This window comes from Pongo abelii, chromosome 4 (genome assembly GCF_028885655.2).
Source record: "Pongo abelii isolate AG06213 chromosome 4, NHGRI_mPonAbe1-v2.0_pri, whole genome shotgun sequence".
Lineage (NCBI taxonomy): Eukaryota > Metazoa > Chordata > Mammalia > Primates > Hominidae > Pongo > Pongo abelii.
In genome coordinates this window covers 119,565,453-119,585,082 of record NC_071989.2, presented here as the reverse complement: position 1 = coordinate 119,585,082, position 19,630 = coordinate 119,565,453, and the positions used below count along the sequence as shown (strand labels likewise).

General features: G+C 36.6%; 1 protein-coding gene across 2 annotated transcripts; it reads left to right on the top strand.

The window, feature by feature from the left end:
- Positions 1-2,684: 2,684 nt before the first annotated feature.
- On the top strand, positions 2,685-19,243 carry STARD4 (StAR related lipid transfer domain containing 4). 2 transcript variants are annotated; one of them, XM_009240946.4, is made up of 6 exons: positions 2,685-2,971; positions 7,888-8,001; positions 8,952-9,001; positions 13,217-13,343; positions 14,187-14,301; positions 15,197-19,243. In XM_009240946.4, exons 2-6 carry the CDS (start codon positions 7,897-7,899, stop codon positions 15,415-15,417), a joined length of 618 nt encoding a protein of 205 aa, XP_009239221.1. In that variant the 5' UTR covers positions 2,685-2,971; positions 7,888-7,896; the 3' UTR covers positions 15,418-19,243.
- The last annotated feature ends 387 nt before the right edge of the window (positions 19,244-19,630 follow it).

Here is a 19,630-nt window from a genome sequence, read left to right as displayed (position 1 = left end):
GTATTTAATGTGCATAAAACCATCCAGGTGTCATTTAAAAATGTAGATTCTGATTCAGTAGGTTGGGGCCTGAGATTCTGCAATTCTGATAAGTGCCCAGGTGATACCAATGCTGCTGGTCTGTGGCCCCGACTTTTCAGTATCAAATTTTTATAAGATATTTCTATATCCTTTTAACACATTTTTTTAGCTTAATGCAGGTTGAGTTTCTTCTATTAGCAAATAAATAGCTCTCTGTTAAGATACAGTATACCCACAGTCCTTGGTACAGATAGCAAACAACTAATAAATATTTGTTGAATTAAATTAAGGCTATGCATTTTCCTGAATTGAAATTTGTTCTGTTCTCCGGCTTTGATATATAGTGTTTTGATTTTTATTGTTATTAATATTATTTTAAAATATTTTTATTAATATTCTTCAGCATGTAACGTTTGATTTTTCTCTTAAACCAATGTGTTTGGGGACAGATTTTTAGAAATTTTCAAGTAGTTGGGGATATTTGTGAGTGTGTTTTTGTTTTGCTTACTTCTAGATTTATTGCCCAGGTTAGAAATTGTGGATATATTATTTCTGTGTTTTGGAATTTTTAATATTTTTCTCCTTGAAAATTCTTTCTTTAGATGTGTTACTATATTCAATCAGATTCTAGTCAGGACTTGGCAGGGCAGTTGTTTTGTCTCTTTAGGGTAAGTTTCCATTTAGCTGATCAAATTCATTATATGCCTCTTTTATATTTGAATTCTAGATGGAGACCTTATTTTCCCATTTTCAAACTATTTGTAGGGCAGATCTATCTGTTGCCTTACATACTACAGTTCTCTCATGCGTATAATGAAAACAGTAATAGTACATGCCTATTTTCAGGCATTGCTGTAAAATGTAAAATGCTTAGCACTGTGTTTGGACCATACTAAACCCTCAAAAATAGCTCCAGATGATGTATTTATAGATGTATTTCTGAATCTGCAGCTTTGCTGTTAGTAGCATTCAACTTTGATAGCAACAGAGTGGCTTCCAATTACCCAAACTTCATTCTAACCAAGAAAAATGGCAACAGATGAAGAACAAAAGCAAAAGAAACAAAAACCTCCCAGAAACTGGATGGAAGATAAGAAATCCCATGGGGGCATAAGTGTGATGTAATGACTCCCGCCGTCCAAAAAAAAAAAAAAGCCAAGTTAATTTTGTTTTAAACATGTTTTACAGCATCCTGCAAGAGAATATATAGACTGTTGAGCAAAGTATCCAGAACTGAATCCTAATAATGAGAGATACAACTTTTTTACTTTTTTGAAATAGATACGTGGATTTATTCCTCTCCACCATTAAAGCTGTGTAAACCCTCACAGTAGGAATTAGGCCTTTCATTTATGGTCCCAGTGGTCTTCACAGGTGCCTTGACAAAGAGCTACCAAGCACCATTTGAATTTTATGGAGACTAAGAGCCCAGTTTCAGAGTCCAGCAGACCTCAGCCAAATTCCAGTTTCTCCACTCAATAATTAAGCAACCTGCCTTAAGATTTATGCCTGGGGCTCCTCGCCTGTAAAACACACCTACCTTAGGGGGCTGTTAAGAGGATTCAATAGATATTAAGTATGTACAACTTAATTACAAAGCACTTTTCCCCAACCGTTTCAAATTATTTATCTACGTATTCATCCATCCATCCAAAGCACCTCAATAATTGGCCAATAATTCCTAAGTGAAAGGAGCTTTACAACACACGAAGAACTCTTCTATTATGTCACACGAAATTATAAAACAAATTATTTTACATATAAACGATGAAGGTAAAAAAAAATCGGCCAATAATAACTAGCAAGTAGTATTTGGTAATTCTTTTGGTGAGGCAGACTTAAAAATTTATGGAATATTATTTATTTTCGTTGCAAGTCTATCAGAAATCACTAATGGTGTAGCACTGCATTCTTCCCTGCTTTTGGTTTTCAAACTACGTATCTTAGTAAATGCAATTTGCAGACAAACCAAGCCTCGCTAATCAGTGCATCATAGCTACTCTGGCAAAGGAAGAAATTCACTGTTTGCCAAGCGTCCCATCAGATGGGTGACTTCACAGCCACTGGAAGAAATTTTTCTCATCTTCGAGTAGATGGAAACTCCAACACCGTGCAGTTGCTAAATCCACTTGTCACACCTCCTCCTTTTCTCTGCTTCTAAGGTTGCCCTCTAAACTCTTTATCTGAGGGTGGAAACACACACACGCACCCCCCCCCACACACAAACACATTTGGCTAAAGGTCAATTCACATAGTGGCAGTGACTTTCGTTTATATGCATTTGCCTTCCCAGCTCTCTCAGTTCTGAGTCAGGCTAAGCAGGAGGCAGAAAGCTCGTCCTCCTCTACATGGGCGCTTTTTCTTATTTGACTTTTAGTCCTGGGAGGAGTAGCGTAGTTGCGTGATACTAGGATATCCACAAGCGGGATTAATTTGGACTAGCCTTATCCCTCACTGTGATCCTTCACTTCGCCTTCTGTTTCAATTTCTCCCAGTCGGTTTACTGCTTGACAAAATTCTTTCACAATTAAGTGATCACAGGACAACCCAACCAATCCAAACCTGCAGGCAACCCCAGACATCCAGGGAACCCTGGCGCGGCTCGGGCCAGCCCACACCCACGCGGAATCATTCCATTTATCGGCGACCAATCAGCCGGCCACACGCTCCCGCGCCAGCCAATCCGAGCAAGCGCACGTTGTTCCGGCCACCTCCTCTCAGCCCCCCCCCGGAGCCCCCGGGATCGGGCCAGGGGGCGGGGCTGGGGGCTCGGCCCGCCTTGCCCTGAGGCTCTGGGTGCCTTCCAGTTGGCTGCGACCAGCGGTGACTTACAAGTTGGCTGCTATCGCCTGCGCCTCGGCGGGCCGGGAGGCTGAGCAGTACTTTTGAGAGCGGTGTGAGGTGCTCGGTAGCGCGCCGTAGCTGCTTCTACGTCCTTGCTTCACCTCAGGTAAAGGTAGGGAGAGCCACGGAGCCGCGGCAGGATTGGGGTGGCCCGTGGGGAGGGCGACTGTGGCCCCTGGGGCGTCCTGCCAGGTGAGTCTTCTGGACCTGCTCCAGACCGTGGATCTAGGGAGCTCGCGGTGGACGTTGGGGATGGCGGGCCCCGGCGTCCGGACGGGAGTGGACCTCACAGATGAAAGAGAAAACTGAGCCCCAGGGAGGGGAAGGGGCGAGCTGGAAGGATCCCAGGGCTTGCAACTCGCCACTGCATGCCGCTCACCTATTTAAGTACTTGGAATCCATTAGACCTCAGTGTCCTCAGCTGTTAAGTGGGAGAGGGGCGGTGGTAAGCCCTCTTGATTTGGGGCAGTCCTGTTCTTCGGAGGGCACCGCACTTCCTGGTTCTTAGGAGGTGCACAGACAGCGCAGGGGCAGCCGCGTCCCACCAGGCTTCGCGGAGGTGATGCCAATTACAAGAGAGAAAGTTTTCCCAGGGCTTACTGCTTTCCAAGGTCCCTGATAAATGTATTAACTCATATAATTTCTCACCAAATTAGTGTCACTGTTTTCCCGAATTTACACTTGAGAAAGATTACCTTAGATTTTTAGGTTCAGCAGCCAGGACAAAACTTGACAAAGTGGGCCCAGGTTTTTTATATGAAGTCTCTTCCAGCCTGTGATCAGCTTCCACAGTTTTACAAGAGAGAGCTTTAGGCTCTGAAGTCAGACGCCCTGGGCTGGAATTCTGGCTCCATCACTTATGAACTGTGTGATTTTGGACAAGTGACTCAACCTTCCTGTTGCTACTTTCCCTTTCTGTAAAACAGGGAAAATGTATAGACAGTAAGCTACTATTCTCACTTATGGAAGACCTCAAGATATCTAAAGTATGCCCATTTACACCAATCCTAGAGCTTCCGAATAACTAAAATTCCTTTACCATAATGAAACACAATTTCTCGAGGACTATTACTGTTGTGAGGATTAAATAAAATAATGCAATGTAAAGCAGCCAGAAGGACTGACCATGTAGTAAGTGATCAATAAATGTTAGCTATTGTTATTTTTTAAAATCAAGTACAGAGCATTAGGTTTTTTTTTAAATCAAGTATTAGAGCATTAAGGGTTTGAACAGTAAGTTGGCTCATTATTCATATTGTAGAAATATACTTCCATGTTGCATTTCTTTAAATAGTGAGCTCCTGCCAGAGCCAGTCTCAAAAAATGAGACGCTGCTGTACTTGTCTGAGTTAGAAAACTTAACAGTTCAACATTGATTGGAAATCAAGCATATGCTGAAATTTTTATGTTAGTTAGAAAATATAATTTAATTTACAAAGCTTTGGTTTGTACGACGTTGGGGAAAGTCCATGGCATGTTAAACTGAAGCTGTTGACGGAAGTGAAAACCATATTAATCAAGTAACGCGAGGTTAGACCGTTCTGATCCCTGCATTTCTTTAACAAGTGAATTCTGACCTAGTCATACTACAAAAGTCCAAACAGATTTTTATGACACGCAATTTATATTACAGGTTAAATGTTTTATTATGTTCCATATTTAAAATAGAACCTATGCCATCTCACTGTGACAGATAGTTGAGAATAATTGGAGTTGGATTGGTCAAGACTATGGTGCTGATAGATGGCCTCAAGAAAAGTTTTAACTTGAGACAGCTGCCCTCCCTATGATGGCAGCCACTATCACCACTAGTGATAGCTTCAAAAACATGGGCATAGAAAACATGAACAAAAAGATTAGTTTAAAGGAAAAACATGGAGGTGGACATTACTCAGCATTTGGCCATGGGACTGACAAGAGTATAAAATCTTTTATATGAACTTATTACATTCTGATAAGGTTAAGTGGTGCCTGTTCTCTCTGACATGTAAATGTTAGAGTTGGATAATTTCCTGATATAAGGTCGAGATAAGGGAATAAAAGACTGAATTAGTAAAAGGAAGTGCAGAATGGGTTCAGAATGGTATTTAAAACATTTTCCTGACATTCTCCACAGTTGGAGATTGCAGGAGGGCAAATGAGGTGTTTTCCTCTCAATTAATGTCAGTACCCTGTTATATTAGGAGAGAGAGCCAAGACCTTGATAACCCATCACCCCCAACCCTCTTGGTTCTGGAATATATTAATATTTTGAGAGATGCTCAATTATGCCTGTTTACACAGAGGTAGCAGTTTTGATGGCGACGATTATTTCATTATGGACTTAATCTTGATGAAAATAATCCATGCAAGACTTAACTGCTTGGTTAAATACATTGCTGGACATATTTAATCAGAGAGAGCTTTCTGATTTTGTACTTCTTTCTCTTCCTTTCCTACCTCCCGCTGCAACACTCTTAAAAAGACTATTAATAGAATTTTTTAATGTTTTAGTTTTTGTTGTTGTTATTTCTGTGAAAGCTTAAGGGTGGAATAAGTCAATTTGAGAGTAAAATCTGAATTCCATCTGTTTCTGTAGTTCTAGGACGTGGTATATAATAGATGCTTGATAAATATTTAATAGTAGTCCTCCTTGAGAAATTGTGTTTCATTATGGTAAAGGAAGTTTTAGTTATTCAGAAGCTCTAGGATTGGTGTAAATGGGCATACTTTAGATATCTTGAGGTCTTCCATAAGTGAGAATGGTAGCTTATTGTCTATACATTTTTCCATTTTTTATTCACTGTCTTCCTACTGAGTGCTAGACATAAGGAGAATTAATACTGAACAAGCCAGATTTCCTGCCCCCCAAAGATTTTACAGTTAAATGGGAGAAGGTAACAAGTGAATAATTATAGTACAGAGTTGCTGTCAGAAAATATTGGAGGTGGAACTAACCCAGGTTCAGGGGAGTCCAGGAAAGATAAGTGGAAATTAGGTAATGAAAATATGCCACATTATAAAAGGGCCTGTAAGCTATAGTAAGGAGCTTGAACTTTATACTGATCAGTATGAATGATTACTAAGTAAAGTACCTTAAAGTTGCAGATTCTCATCTCTTCTAGGTAGCTAGCTTTCTAGGTAACTTTCTGTGCACTGGATTTGCCCAGTGATAATGTTTGCTTATGATAATAATAACTTTCCGTTTCACCTTTGATTTCTATCAAAAAGTTTTGAATAAATACTCTTATCTGCCAACCACGGGAACCTAGCAGGTGACCTTTGGGTTTAAAGAATGTGTTTAATCATAGTGATCCCTGTAACAGATAAATTAAATCTCTTTTACAAGCCTTCTGCAAGAACTTCTGCTTGTTTGTGGCATACTCTTGAATAAAGTCATTGTACTGGCTATCAAGTTGACAGCCTCTTGAATGGAAATTAGGTATATTCTTGACTGAGAGACCTTTTTGAATGAGCTCATCAACTTGTCATCCATGGATTGGATCTATACTTATTATAGATCTTAAAAGTTATATTGAATTTTCTTTGTATACTTTCCCATGTTTCTACCTAATTTTAGTATTTATAAATTTTAATGGCTTATATGCTCTAATTAGTGGTATTTAAATATTGACTACAACCTTAATTTATTTCTGTCACGTTAATTTTTAGATCAGTTAGTTCTGATCCCTGGCCAGACAACAGAATAATTAGTGAGACTATTTTAAAGGACCTACATTTCTGAGGCCCATTCCAGAACAAAGCCACTGAATTAGACTATTTGGCACTGGGCCCTACAATCTAACACCTAAAAACAGCAACAACTAGTACAAAGCGTATAAAGGTGATTCTGATGTGTGCATCCGTAGTTGACAACTGCAGCCTTATTCCCATAGAGGGTGAGGCTTGAGATTTCATTTAGATGTTTTCTTGACCTCCTTTCCAGCAATTTGATGGTTCTGTAATGGGCAACTTTACCCCTAAAACTCTTTTCTTCTTTAGCCTTTTACTGAAGATGGAAGGAATAGAGATAGAATAGTGAAAAGTAGGAGTGCCCTGGCACCAAAAGAAGACAAAGACCAAGTAATTCTTGTTCTGAGGCAATAACATATCAACAAAATAAGGGCCTACTATGTGCCAGGCAGTGTTCTAGGTGGTGGAGATATAGTGGTGAATAAGACAAGGACTTCTATGCTATTAGTTAGGAATGAGGTGGTCAAAGAGTAGAATCATACACCTATAAATAAGTTATTATATTGTCAGATAATGATAAGCACTATGAAGAAAATAAAGATGTAATAGTAACTTAGGAAGGCTTTATGAAGGATAGGAGGTTTAAACTGAAATTGGCATTACATTGTTATTAGTGATGCTAAGATTTGGGATCTAGCCATATCAAAGACCCCAAGTCAGCGATAAGCTAGCCTGTTTGAGGGACAGAAAGAAAACCAGTGGGACTAGAACACTGTAGACAATGAGGTATGATGGTGTTAAAAGGAACCTATTCCTATTAAGGGCAATTCCAAGCCTTTTGACTTGAGAACTTGGGCTCAATTGCCATTTTAATAGTAAATTGTTAAAATGAGGAATACTGTGACAAATTGAGGGAAGCCAGGGGAGGCAAGAGATTCCCTTTAGGCTTGAAGCTTTAAGTAGGCTTCTGGATCTGGGATTTTTGAGCTCATTGAAACAAAGAGGACTGGAGTCAAATGTCTGGGAGTTAACAGCACGTATATATATATGAGAGACACAATCGCTTCCCCCTCCTCCTGTCTTCTCTTCTACTTTTTTGTATGAGTGATTTTAATTGTAAAATATATGTAATTCTCACCTCTGGCTGTGGGTTATTCATCTTGGGAGCAATTAGAAAAAAACTATGCCTAGGTCCTACTCTCAGAGATTATGATTAGTTGATTTGGGGTGAGGGTAGCTATCTTTTATAGCTCTGGTAGGTTATTATATTGTGAAACCAGATTTGAGACCCACTGGCCTATTGCCTCAAACTGTGGTTTTTGCTGATGCTAATCTTGGTCTCCATAACAGAGAGAAGTAATGGAAAGCCTGTCTGATGTTGCTGCTTTTGCAACTAAACTTAAAAACACTCTCATCCAGTACCATAGCATTGAAGAAGATAAGTGGCGAGTTGCTAAGAAAACGGTAAATTAGTTCAATTACTTATATTTGGGGTATATCTTCTATCTAATGAATTGGTTGATGACTTTTAAAATTAAATGGAACAATATGGACAAAGACCATACTTTGGATGGATATGCAAGAAAAATAATTGAGCTAATAAAGTTGATAGTCTAATGTCACACAGAGGAAGAAATGCATCAGTGGTAATCCTATACTGCTTTCATTAGCTCTTTGGATATTAGACAAGAGAATAGGCTCATGGCAACTAGAACCTAAAGAATGGCCTCTTAAGTCAAGCAAATAAAATGTATCATTATTAATTTAAGAAAGTGTAGTATTTGAGAGTTTGGAATAGTTTCAGGTATATCAAAAAACCTACGAAGGTAGCTAGTTAGTATTCCTTTTTACTAATGTGACTTGCCCAAACTATTACATGGGTGACTTGAGTGTTGCTAGAACTAATTCTAGAACCCAGGACACTTCTAGTTAAGTGCTCTAGCTATTCTGATATTCAGAATTACTTGGGAAATGATGAGGAAAAAATGTAGGGACAAATTCATGGTAGCACTATCATAATAAATGTGAATTGTTTAATTTTTTAAAAGTTATGAACAATGTCAGAATGAAATAGTGTTCCTAGTGTTACAGTCTGAATGCATCAGTAATGGTAAATAGATAAGATTGGACTAAGATAGTGCCATCATTGAATCTTACAGTGTTTGTATATCATTAAATACTACTGGAAATATTCTTTGGAGGTCTGTAATTTAAGTACAATGTGAAGAACTTTAGGATGCAGAAGAAATTCAAATACAAATCCTTTTATGGTATAGATGACTTTTATGTATTCTGAAAATGTACTGGTTTTATTTTAATGCAAAGACAAATTCTCTAGACTTATAAAATTATCAGTTTTGTGTCTAGGGTTCCACCTATGTAATTATTACCATATAATGTTTTCATTTTTCTAGAAAGATGTAACTGTTTGGAGAAAACCCTCAGAAGAATTTAATGGATATCTGTAAGTACCTTTTTATAGATTTACGTAGCTCTTAAGACATTTCAAAACTTAACTTATATGCATTGTCACTAAGTAGTCATTGCTAGTAAGATTTAGCTTTTTAAGAGTTTTTTAACTGTTTTTTTGAGACAGAGTCCCACTCTGTCACCTAGCCTGGAGTGCGGTGGCACAATCTCTGCTCACTGCAACCTCTGCCTCCCGGGTTCAAGCGATTCTTCTGCCTCAGCCTCCCCAGTAGCTCGGATTACAGGCACCTGCCACTGTGCCTGGCTAATTTTTTTTGTAGTTTTTAGTAGAGATGGGGTTTCACCATCTTGGCTAGGCTGCTCTTGAACTCCTGACATCCCGCCTTGGTCTCCCAAATTGCTGGGATTGCAGGCATGAGCCACCACACCTGGCGATTTTTTTTTAACTTTCTGGAAAGCAAATTGGGCTTATGAATTCAGAGCCTTAAAAATGTCTGTGTCCTTTGTGGGCTGAGTTGGTGGTGAGGAGGTCATAAATAGTGATATAAAATGACTGCTAAAATCTGAATTTCTTAGCATTGTATACATGACCCTTCTAATATTCTACATTTACTCAGGGCTGTAGAACATTTTATCTTAGGAACTTATCTTGAAGAATTTATCAGAAAGATAACAGTGATTTAAGTACTTGCTCTTTTATCACAGCATTATTTATAATATTCAAAATTATAAACCTGAGTAATCAACAGTAGGAGACAATTCAGTGGGAAACATCTGTGATAGAACATGATACAGCCTTTAAAAACCACATTTTTGAAGATTATTTAATAACATAAGAAAATAATATATTGTTTTTTAAAGCTTGTAGAGACAACTGCCTTGCATACTTGGAGTAGAATGTTCACATCCCTAAGACAGCCATTTTTCAAAATAAAACTGCTGGACCCTGTTAGTATATACAGAATGTTCTGAAGTGTAATGCCAAAGATAACATTTCCAGAAAGATGAATTTTACAATATTTATGATGAGGACGGGGAAATTGGATTTGGATTAAGCATTGTAAGCAAGTATGGAAGTTAATTCTTTAAATTAGTAATTCCCAGTGAGGGTTGAAAGTATCAAGAGTGCCAAGGGAGCTTTATGCTTGGAGATCTGAAAAGACTTCATAGAGAACTAATGTTTGAGCTAACACTTAAGGGAAGAATAAGTATTTCTTAAGGAATGAAAGAGTTCATGTTCTAGGCAGAAGGAATTGCATATCTACTGCATAAACACATATGAAAAACACTGGTGTTTTTTTTTTTTTTTTCAGATTCTTAAAGGGATATGTGATCAAAAGAGATAGGACCTGATGTGTTGAGTTGGACACAAAGTGCTCTAACTGAGGCCGCAGCACAGAAGTCAGAAAGGGCAAATGCATGTGAAAGATTTAATGATAGCGATGGTGGTGGCAATGATAACCAACATTTATTGAGAGCCAAATATTGTTCTAAGTACTTTACATTTAGGAAATCCTCCTGATAAAAATGTAGTGACTGATTAGTTCTGACTATGGAAATGGGGTTAAGAGAAGAAGAAGAGCCATAGTTGAATCTAAGATTTTCTAATCTGACTGGATTAATTTGTATTACCTCCATCTACCCCAAGTTAAAGAATACAAAATGGGAGAGCAGATTTATGGTGGGGGAGGTAATACAAGTTTGGCTTGAGTTATAAAATGATTAAATAGCTTCAAATGCTTTAAAAAAAAAGGTACTGATAGAGCTGGAGCTAATTGCTTATTTCATCTCCTTTCTTTCATCTCCAGAAGTAACTGCTGTCCTGCAGTTATGTGTATTGTTCCTGTTTCATACTTTGACCACATATTTATATATCCATAAACAATGAAAAGCATTATTTGGTGTGTTTTTTATATTCATGTATATGTGTTTGTATGTACATATTTTATTTAGTAATTTGCCTTTTTTATTAAATATTATGTTCTCAGGTTTTAGCCATGTTGTTATATGTAAATCCATTATTTTCCCTCTATGTGAATATACCACAATGTTTTTATCTATGTTTGTAGATTCACCTATTGATAGATTTTTAGGCCGTTGTCAATTTTTCTCTATAAAGTACAATGCTATAGTAAACCTCTTGGTGTATATCTTTTTGTGCACACGTGTAATTTTCTTTAGGTCTTAGGGATGTATATCTTCCAACCTTACTAGACATTACCAACTTGCTCTCTAAAGTAGCAGTTTAAGGATTCTCATCCCCCTCCATTTACTACTTATGAGTTTTTAATCTGTCAGTCTGAGGGGTATTAATCAGATTGTTCTTGTTAGTATTTACTTGATTACTAGTGAAGTTGAAATCTTTTGTATATTTCTTGACATTTCAGGTCAGTCTTACCATGTCCTTTGCCCATCTTTTCTTTGGATTTTCTTTTTTCATTGGTTTATAGGAGTTATTCATATATCCTGTATAATAATTCTCTGTTTATATGTGTTACACTGCCTTCTCCCAGTGTGTGGCTAGTTTTAAAAAATGACTTATTTTGTCTTGTGTGGTATGCATGTTTTTAATTTTAATTGATCTTTAGTATTATTTGTGTTTTTCTGTGTTTTACATATTCAAGAAATCCCCCTGTACTCTGAGGTCACAAAAATGGTATCTTGTATATTTTTCTCAAAATTTTAAAGTTTTTCATTTTATGTGTTTTTTTGTTTGTTCGTTTGAGACTGAGTCTCGCTGTGTCGCCAGGCTGGAGTGCAGTGGCGCAATCTTGGCTCACTGCAGCCTCCAACTACCTGGTTCAAGCTATTCTCCTGCCTCAGCCTCCTGAGTAGCTGGGACTACAGGCACGCGCCACCACGCCCAGCTAATTTTTGTATTTTTAGTAGAGACGGGGTTTCACCATGTTGGCCAGGATGGTCCCGATCTCCTGACCTCGTGGTCCGCCCACCTCGGCCTCCCAAAGTGCTGGGATTACAGGCATGAGCTACCGCACCTGGCCCATTTTACATGTTTTACACAGATATTTAATTTATCTGGAATTAATTATCTAAGTTTTATTTTCTCCATAAGGATAACTATTGAATCTAGGCACACCATTTATGGAATTGTACATTTTTCTCCACTGATAAGTGATGCCGCCTTTGAAATATGTCACGTTCTGACATATTTATGAGTCAGTTCCTTGGTGTTCTGTTCTATTGGCCTATTTCTCTGTTCCTAATAAAAAGTTTTTAAAAGTCAGGGTAAAAATATTCATGTACTAGTATGTCAGAGGATAACTGAGGAAAGAATATAAAAATAAATGGAAACCTTATGGCATTCTATAAACTGTTTTTGGCTATGCTATAACATGAAAGGACTTTATTATCTTCATTATGACACATAGTATAGCCCTCAGTTCTCTTATTAGATTTGAGGACAAAGGGTACATGCTGATAACAATAACTGGTAGACTGTAATTTATCAGAAAAGTTACTGGGATTTATTCCCTTTAGAAAAAAAAAAAACTTTCATTATTATTATTATTATTTTTTGAGATGGAATTTCACTCTCGTTGCCCAGGCTGGAGTGCAATGGTGTGATCTCGGCTCACCTCAACCTCCACCTCCCAGGTTCAAGCGATTCTCCTGTCTCAGCCTCCCAAGTAGCTGGGATTACTGGCAGGAGCCAACATGCCCGGCTGATTCTGTATTTTTAGTAGAGACTGGGTTTCTCCATGTTGGTCAGGCTGATCTGAAACTCCCGACCTCAGGTGATCCGCCCGCCCTGGCCTCCCAAAGTGCTGGGATTACAGGCATAAGCCACCATGCCAGGCCCACCCTTCATTAATTTTTATTCTTTTCTATTCTTTTTTTTTTTTTTTTTTTGAGATGGAATCTCACTCTGTCACCTAGGCTGGAGTGCAGTGGCATGATCTTGGCTCACTGCAACCTCCACCTCAGGGGTTCAAGTGATTCTCCTGCCTCAGCCTCCCAACTGGCTGGGACTATAGGCGCATGCCACCATGCCTGGCTAATTTTTGTAATTTTAGTAGAGACAGGTTTTTGCCACGTTGGCCAGGCTGGTCTCGAACTCCTGACGTCAAGTGATCCACTCACCTCAGCCTCCCAGAATGCTGGGATTACAGACATGAGCCACCCTACCCTACCTAATTTTTATCCTTACTTTGAAAGTTAGCTGTGCACTATAAGGGTATGCTGAATTTTTTTATTGTAACAGCAATTGACTTAAACTTTTTTTCTCCAGCTACAAAGCCCAGGGTGTTATAGATGACCTTGTCAATAGTATAATAGACCATATACGCCCAGGTCCTTGTCGTTTGGATTGGGACAGCTTGATGACTTCTTTGGATATTCTGGAGAACTTTGAAGAGGTATCTATGTAGAAACATTACTTTAGACTGTGTGTATGTGCATGAGGGAGGGCATGAGTGAGCCAGAGCACGTGAGCATGAGCATTTGTACACACTTATATTCATTGCTTTGAGAATAGAAGTCACGACAAAGATATCACAGGGGAGTCCCATGCTGCCTCTTAAAAAGTTTGTTTCCTCATACTAATTCATGAGTGTTAGACTGAGTTTGTTTTCCACAGTAGCTATACGCTTGCTGCTTAAAACTATATTCAGCATCCTTCATTGTAAATCTTTAGTTAAGATTCTGAAATCTAAAATTCTGAAAACACCACCGTCATATTTAGGTTTCTAGGTGAATGTGTGCAGCTTTTCCATTAATACTAAGCCAACATCAATGACCAAAGATAAAAATGCCACCTTAGATATTCTAAAATTATATAGCCAAAATGACCTGCCCTGTTTCTATTTTTATTAATTCATTGCTTAATGTTTGAATTTTTTAATTAAAATGTTTGCTGTTGTAGCCAAAGTATTTGTAGATTTGATCGTAAACACTGAAACAGTCTACATCCCTAATTCCATTTGGAATGTTACGTAGAATAAGACAACTGCATTTAATTAGATATTTGGATACCGGATAACTTGTTCCTCTGTATTTTGATTATATATCTTCTTCATGGCCATCCAATAGCAGTGAGATTTAGAATAGAGATCTAGACCTGTCAGAATCAGTGTAAGAATTATTATAATTATGAAACATTTTAAATAAATATTAGTTTCTTTCCAGAGATAAGTTTATGATATATGAAGCTATGTATGTTTCCTATAGTAGTAACACTTGTCTTACCTCTTCTTTTTCAGAATTGCTGTGTGATGCGTTACACTACTGCTGGTCAGCTTTGGAATATAATTTCACCAAGAGAATTTGTTGATTTCTCCTATACTGTGGGCTATAAAGAAGGGCTTTTATCTTGTGGTAATAATCTCAACATGTTATGCTTTTTTTCAGTATGGTTTAAATATTTGTGTTCTCTCGGCTGGATGTTTCTTTCCTTGTGAGATATATTTTCAACTCTGACTCTGTAATCACTAACATTTTTTGCAAATGCTAAACTCTAGGGAGTAAAATAACAATATCAAAAGAGTTTTGAAACCTTTCTGATTAGTTTTTGTTCCCAGTTACACAGTATCCTCTAGGTCAGAGGTAGCAAATGGGGATCACATGACTGCCTCTAAGAAAGGGTTCTAGTAAATGGATTTTCTTCTAAGCCACTCTCAGAAAACAGTTTCTTGGTCATACACATAGAAATACTAGATTTTGTATGTTTTAGAATATTCTTCCTTCCTTGAGCTGTGTTGTATTTTTCTTTTCAAGATTAAAAATACTGCCATTGGAAGGCTCCTGTTTTCTAAAACGTACCTATAGGTAGATTAATATTATTTTGTATATAGTATATACTTAAGTTAGCAGTTGTAAGTAAACATCTACTTGTTTATTCTTAACTAGCCAGTACCAAAGTATAATATGGTAGTCGCTGTGGGGAATAGTTACGGTACCATGGATTCGATTATTGGCACCTCGAGGCCTGGGTACTACAACCAAGATTTGTAGCTTCCAAGGAGTACTAAGATGATATGATGTCATGTATTCTGAGGGGATTAAAAGTTTCCCCATTACCTATCTGCCAACCTCTTGTCAGAATCCTCCTTGGTAAGTCTCTTTTTCACTCTGCCATGGTCACTTTGGGATTTAATTTTCATCTATATGGATAAGAATAAATATGTAAATAAGAATTCTGGTAATATTTTAAAATGAGAGTTTTATGTCAGTTATTGCTATTAATAGTGCTATTTTAAAAATTGCCTTATAGGAATAAGTCTTGACTGGGATGAAAAGAGACCAGAATTTGTTCGAGGATATAACCATCCCTGTGGTTGGTTTTGTGTTCCACTTAAGGACAACCCAAACCAGAGTCTTTTGACAGGATATATTCAGACAGATCTGCGTGGGATGATTCCTCAGTCTGCGGTAGATACAGCCATGGCAAGCACTTTAACCAACTTCTATGGTGATTTACGAAAAGCTTTATGAGAGGCAAAATACATTCAAACTTGTAGTACTACGGATCAACTATTTCTCTCAGTTACATGGCCTATAAAAATCATTGATTCCACTCTTCTGCATAGCCGGTAGAAAAATGTGAAATGTTTTTGGTTTACTAGTACAATGTTTGGTTTTATTCCTAAAGTAAATAGCTATCTAAGAGAGAGCATTTTCATTTTTTTTTTTTTTTAATTTTGAGACAGGCTCTCACTCTGTTGCCCAGGCTGGAGGGCAGTGGTATGATCACAGCTCACTGCAGCTTTGATCTGACCGCTCAAGGGGTTATTCTACCTCAGCCTCCTGAATAGCTGGGAATACAGATGCACGCCACTATGCACGGCTAATTTTTGTTTAATTTTTTGTAGAGATGTGGTCACACTATGTTGCCCAGGCTGGTCTTGAACTCCTGGCCTCAAGCCATTCCCCACCTCAGCCTCCCAAAGTGTTGGGATTGTAAGCATGAGCCACCGTGCCTGGCCCCAATTTAAAATGTGGAATTCAGTTGGTGTCCAAGACTTATCTTGAGACTCTTAAAAGCATCAGTCTGTAACTAGAACAAATACAGTCTTATTCAAGTGCCTAGATATCATTTTATAATGATTAGAATTGAGTATTGTGGGTCCCCTAATTCTGTGGGTGCCTTAAGTGAGAATTTCTAAATGATTTTCACATTCTAAATGACTTTGGGTTTTGAACTCTCCATCTAGTTTACTTCTAAAATGAGAACTTGAGGCAATTCAGGTGTCCAGGCAAATCTTTGTATATATTTATCTTTTTGTGTACATGCAGACATCTCGAAATCCATTTCCGTGTTTAATGTTGGTTGTTTATGTGTTAGTATTCCTCTGTCTACTGTTTTGTTGTTGTTAATAGGGTAAAGTGAGCCCTGAAATACATGCTAAACATGACGTGAAATGCACAAAGGTATATAGTGTTTCAAGTGCATGATAGTTTGATCTGTGTTTTACTTGAGTGTAAAGAAAGAATAAATCATAGTGCTTCACACCCATTTTGACAAAGTGGAACAGTGAAGCTGTTTTTTGCTTTTGTTTTTATTTATTTTTTGCCACTGGTGATGATAGATTTCAAAAAACAAAAGGTGGCAGCAGCACAATGTTCACCGTAAATTATCTCATAGTATCTAGATTGATCAAGATCTGACAGAAGGAATGCACAAAGGATTCTATATTCTTAATGATTTATTAATTACCAGTATCCTTTTCTAAATTGAATGTACTTTTGAATTACTAGGTTTCTCCTTTTTTTTGTTCTGCAATAGTGAAAGAAAACTCAGTAGTTCAGTTTCAGTTTCCCATGGAAATTGGTAAATGTTAGTTTTGACTTCATCTATTTTTTATTTGTTTTTATTAGTGTAGAGTAGGAAGTCTCATATTCTACTGTTCTATCTAGGATGGTGAAATTCCAAAGGTGCCTAACTTGAGTAAGGGATTTGTGACAAGATAGTACACATTACTACAAGGGCTATTATTTCCTGAACTGGCTGTCCCTAAAAGCAAATAAACTGCCCACTATCTCTACTCTAGTGCTCTCTTTGTCCTTATCAACATATACCTCCAATAACTAATTACATAATTCACTGTTAAACATGGACCCACTCTAGGTAAAATTACCCTCATGGAAACATTTTCATTGTGAGAATGATGAATTTAAAAATTATGTTTGAATCACCTAAAATGTATGTGCAGCTTCTAGATGGCCCCTTAGATCTGCTGGGCTCTAGCTGTGTACTTTAAAAAAACAAAAACAACCTTATTGATATATAATTTACATATTATGTAATTTACCCACTTGATTTTTTTTAATACATATGTAGAACTATGCAGCCATCAGCACAATCTGGATTTAGAACGTTTCCATCATTCCAGAACATTCCTTTTGTCTTTTTTGCAGACTCATACCTAACACAAATCTAAAGTTTATCACTGTTGCCAGGATAATTACAGCAGGTTTTGTTTGGTTTCATTTTTAAGAGTGGAGGTGTTCATGATTCTAAGCTCAGGAATCTTGTGATCATCTATTAAATATGTTATCTCATACTATAATGATATAAAAGCTTAATGATGTGGGTTGGGATGGATATTAACATAAATAATTGAGTCCGCTGCTTCTATAGCAATGCTGTAGGATAGAACAATAACGTAAGTGATATATGTAATTAAAAAATTCTAGAAGCCACATTAAAAAATAAAAATAAACAGCTGAAGTTAATTTTAATATTTTATTTAACTCGATACATCCAAAATGTTATCATTTTAACATGTAATTGATGTAAAGATTTATTCTGATAGTTTGTACTGTTTCTTGTACTAATTTTTTGAAATCCGGTATGCATTTTACAAATTTGGGCAAGCCACATTTTAAGTGCTCATTAGCCACATGAGGCCAGTGGATACTGTATTGAATAGCACAGTCCTGTAGCATATTTATTAATTTGTCTTGTAGTAAGATGAAATAGACAATAATATGGAATAATATCTTAAATGGAAATCTTTGCTAGTCTCTAGAGCCTTCATTGCTTGATAAATAGGACATCTAAACTTTAGATGTAAATCAGTTGTCAATGGGATAAAATTATTGCCAGAAAATATTTTCCTTCAAAGATAAGTAACTTTTGATATGGCAGTTGGTGAAATGAAAGAATATAATCTGCCTTCTTGTTAAATGTTTGACTATTTTCTGTAGCTTATAGGTAGTATGTATTAGAAACTTATGTATGTGGGAAATATTTGGCATAATACTGTTTTCAGTATATAGTAGCTATTTTTTAAGGAAATTAGTTTCATACAAGAAAAAGATTATTATAAAAGTGATACTTTTGCATGAAGTATTATTTTGTGTTGATAACTCTTAGTTAACCCTTAAAGTTTAAAACAGTACTCAGAAAAAATAATGAGAATCTAGTATTCTGTAGTTAACTAATCTATAATATAAATTGCTAAAGTACTAGGAAGCTTGTAAATGTTAAAAATCTCTTTATTTCAGTGTTCATTCAGGTGGGATATATTTGAAATTGTAGATTTCTATCTGTAAAATATCTCCTAGTTAATAGAATTTTTTTCCTTCCCCTCCCTTCTCTCTCCTCCTCCTTTTCTAACTGAAGGGCATTTTATCAACAATCATGTTGAATTCAATTAGTATTTCAAGCTAAAAAACTATGTAATTGAGGTTGTATCTGGAGAAGATGGGAAAACATTGTATAATTTAAACCCTTAATTGTCTGTTGAGCTTTTAGGTCTGAGTAATTGCCTTTCATACAGATAAAAGCTTTACCTCTTTTCTCAAGAGTGTACCACCGTCCTTAGAATCAGGTGTTTAAATCCAGTTTCTTTTAATTAAATGGGACTGTAGTGATCCCCACCCTGTAGAGAAATCAACAGAACAAGAGAAGCTAAGGGACTTGATCAGGTTTCCCTATAGAACCTGTGTTGCCTGCCTGCTGTATCTTCCATGTCTTTCTTATTCAGCTTCTAGAAGTAGAGAAGGTTGGGACTTGAGTGTAGAAGAAACATCAGAATAATTTCAAAAAACAGGAAGTTGGAACTATAATTTTTAAATTATTGTATTGTTTTTACAGATTTTACATGTATAGTTAAATATTAAAATTGGTCTCTTGCAGTTCAATAAAAGCTATAGTATAGATTTTATTTTTAAGAAGTTTATATAATTCTTTTGTGAACCAATATGTAAAACTAGAATATTTATTAAACTAATAATATGTATTAGTATCAATAAAATATGTATTTATTTTTAAATTGGTATGAAACAAAATAAAAATTTGTAGACACTCTTAAAATTGGTCATTGATATTATCTTTGTAATTTAACGTTAAGTACTATTTAGTTTCATATGCCTGAATTTAAAGTATGTAATTTAACTTCCTGAATTCTTACAAAAGGAAAATATAAACCTGGAAAATCAAGTTAACAACACACATGCTGATCTCTCCTGCCAGTGTCTCATATAATATTAGCTATTATACAATACTGCTGAATCTTTATTTGCTATTATATATTCAGAACAAATAATGAATATATTCTGACTTTGTAAATTATGGACAGGACTTATTGTACACATGTTGAAATAATTGTGTTACCTTGATTAGGAATTATGATATTTTGTTTGGAATTGAAAAAAACTAAAAGTGATTACAAGGACACCCGCGATCTATGTTATAAGAAGG

Excerpts from the sequence above, each read along its gene's own strand:
- STARD4 (XM_009240946.4), top strand. The coding sequence starts at position 7,897 with ATGGAAAGCCTGTCTGATGTTGCTGCTTTTGCAACTAAACTTAAAAAC. Across the intron at positions 8,002-8,951 it reads GGCGAGTTGCTAAGAAAACG|AAAGATGTAACTGTTTGGAG; the intron begins GTAAATTAGTTC and ends TCATTTTTCTAG. Across the intron at positions 14,302-15,196 it reads AGAAGGGCTTTTATCTTGTG|GAATAAGTCTTGACTGGGAT; the intron begins GTAATAATCTCA and ends ATTGCCTTATAG.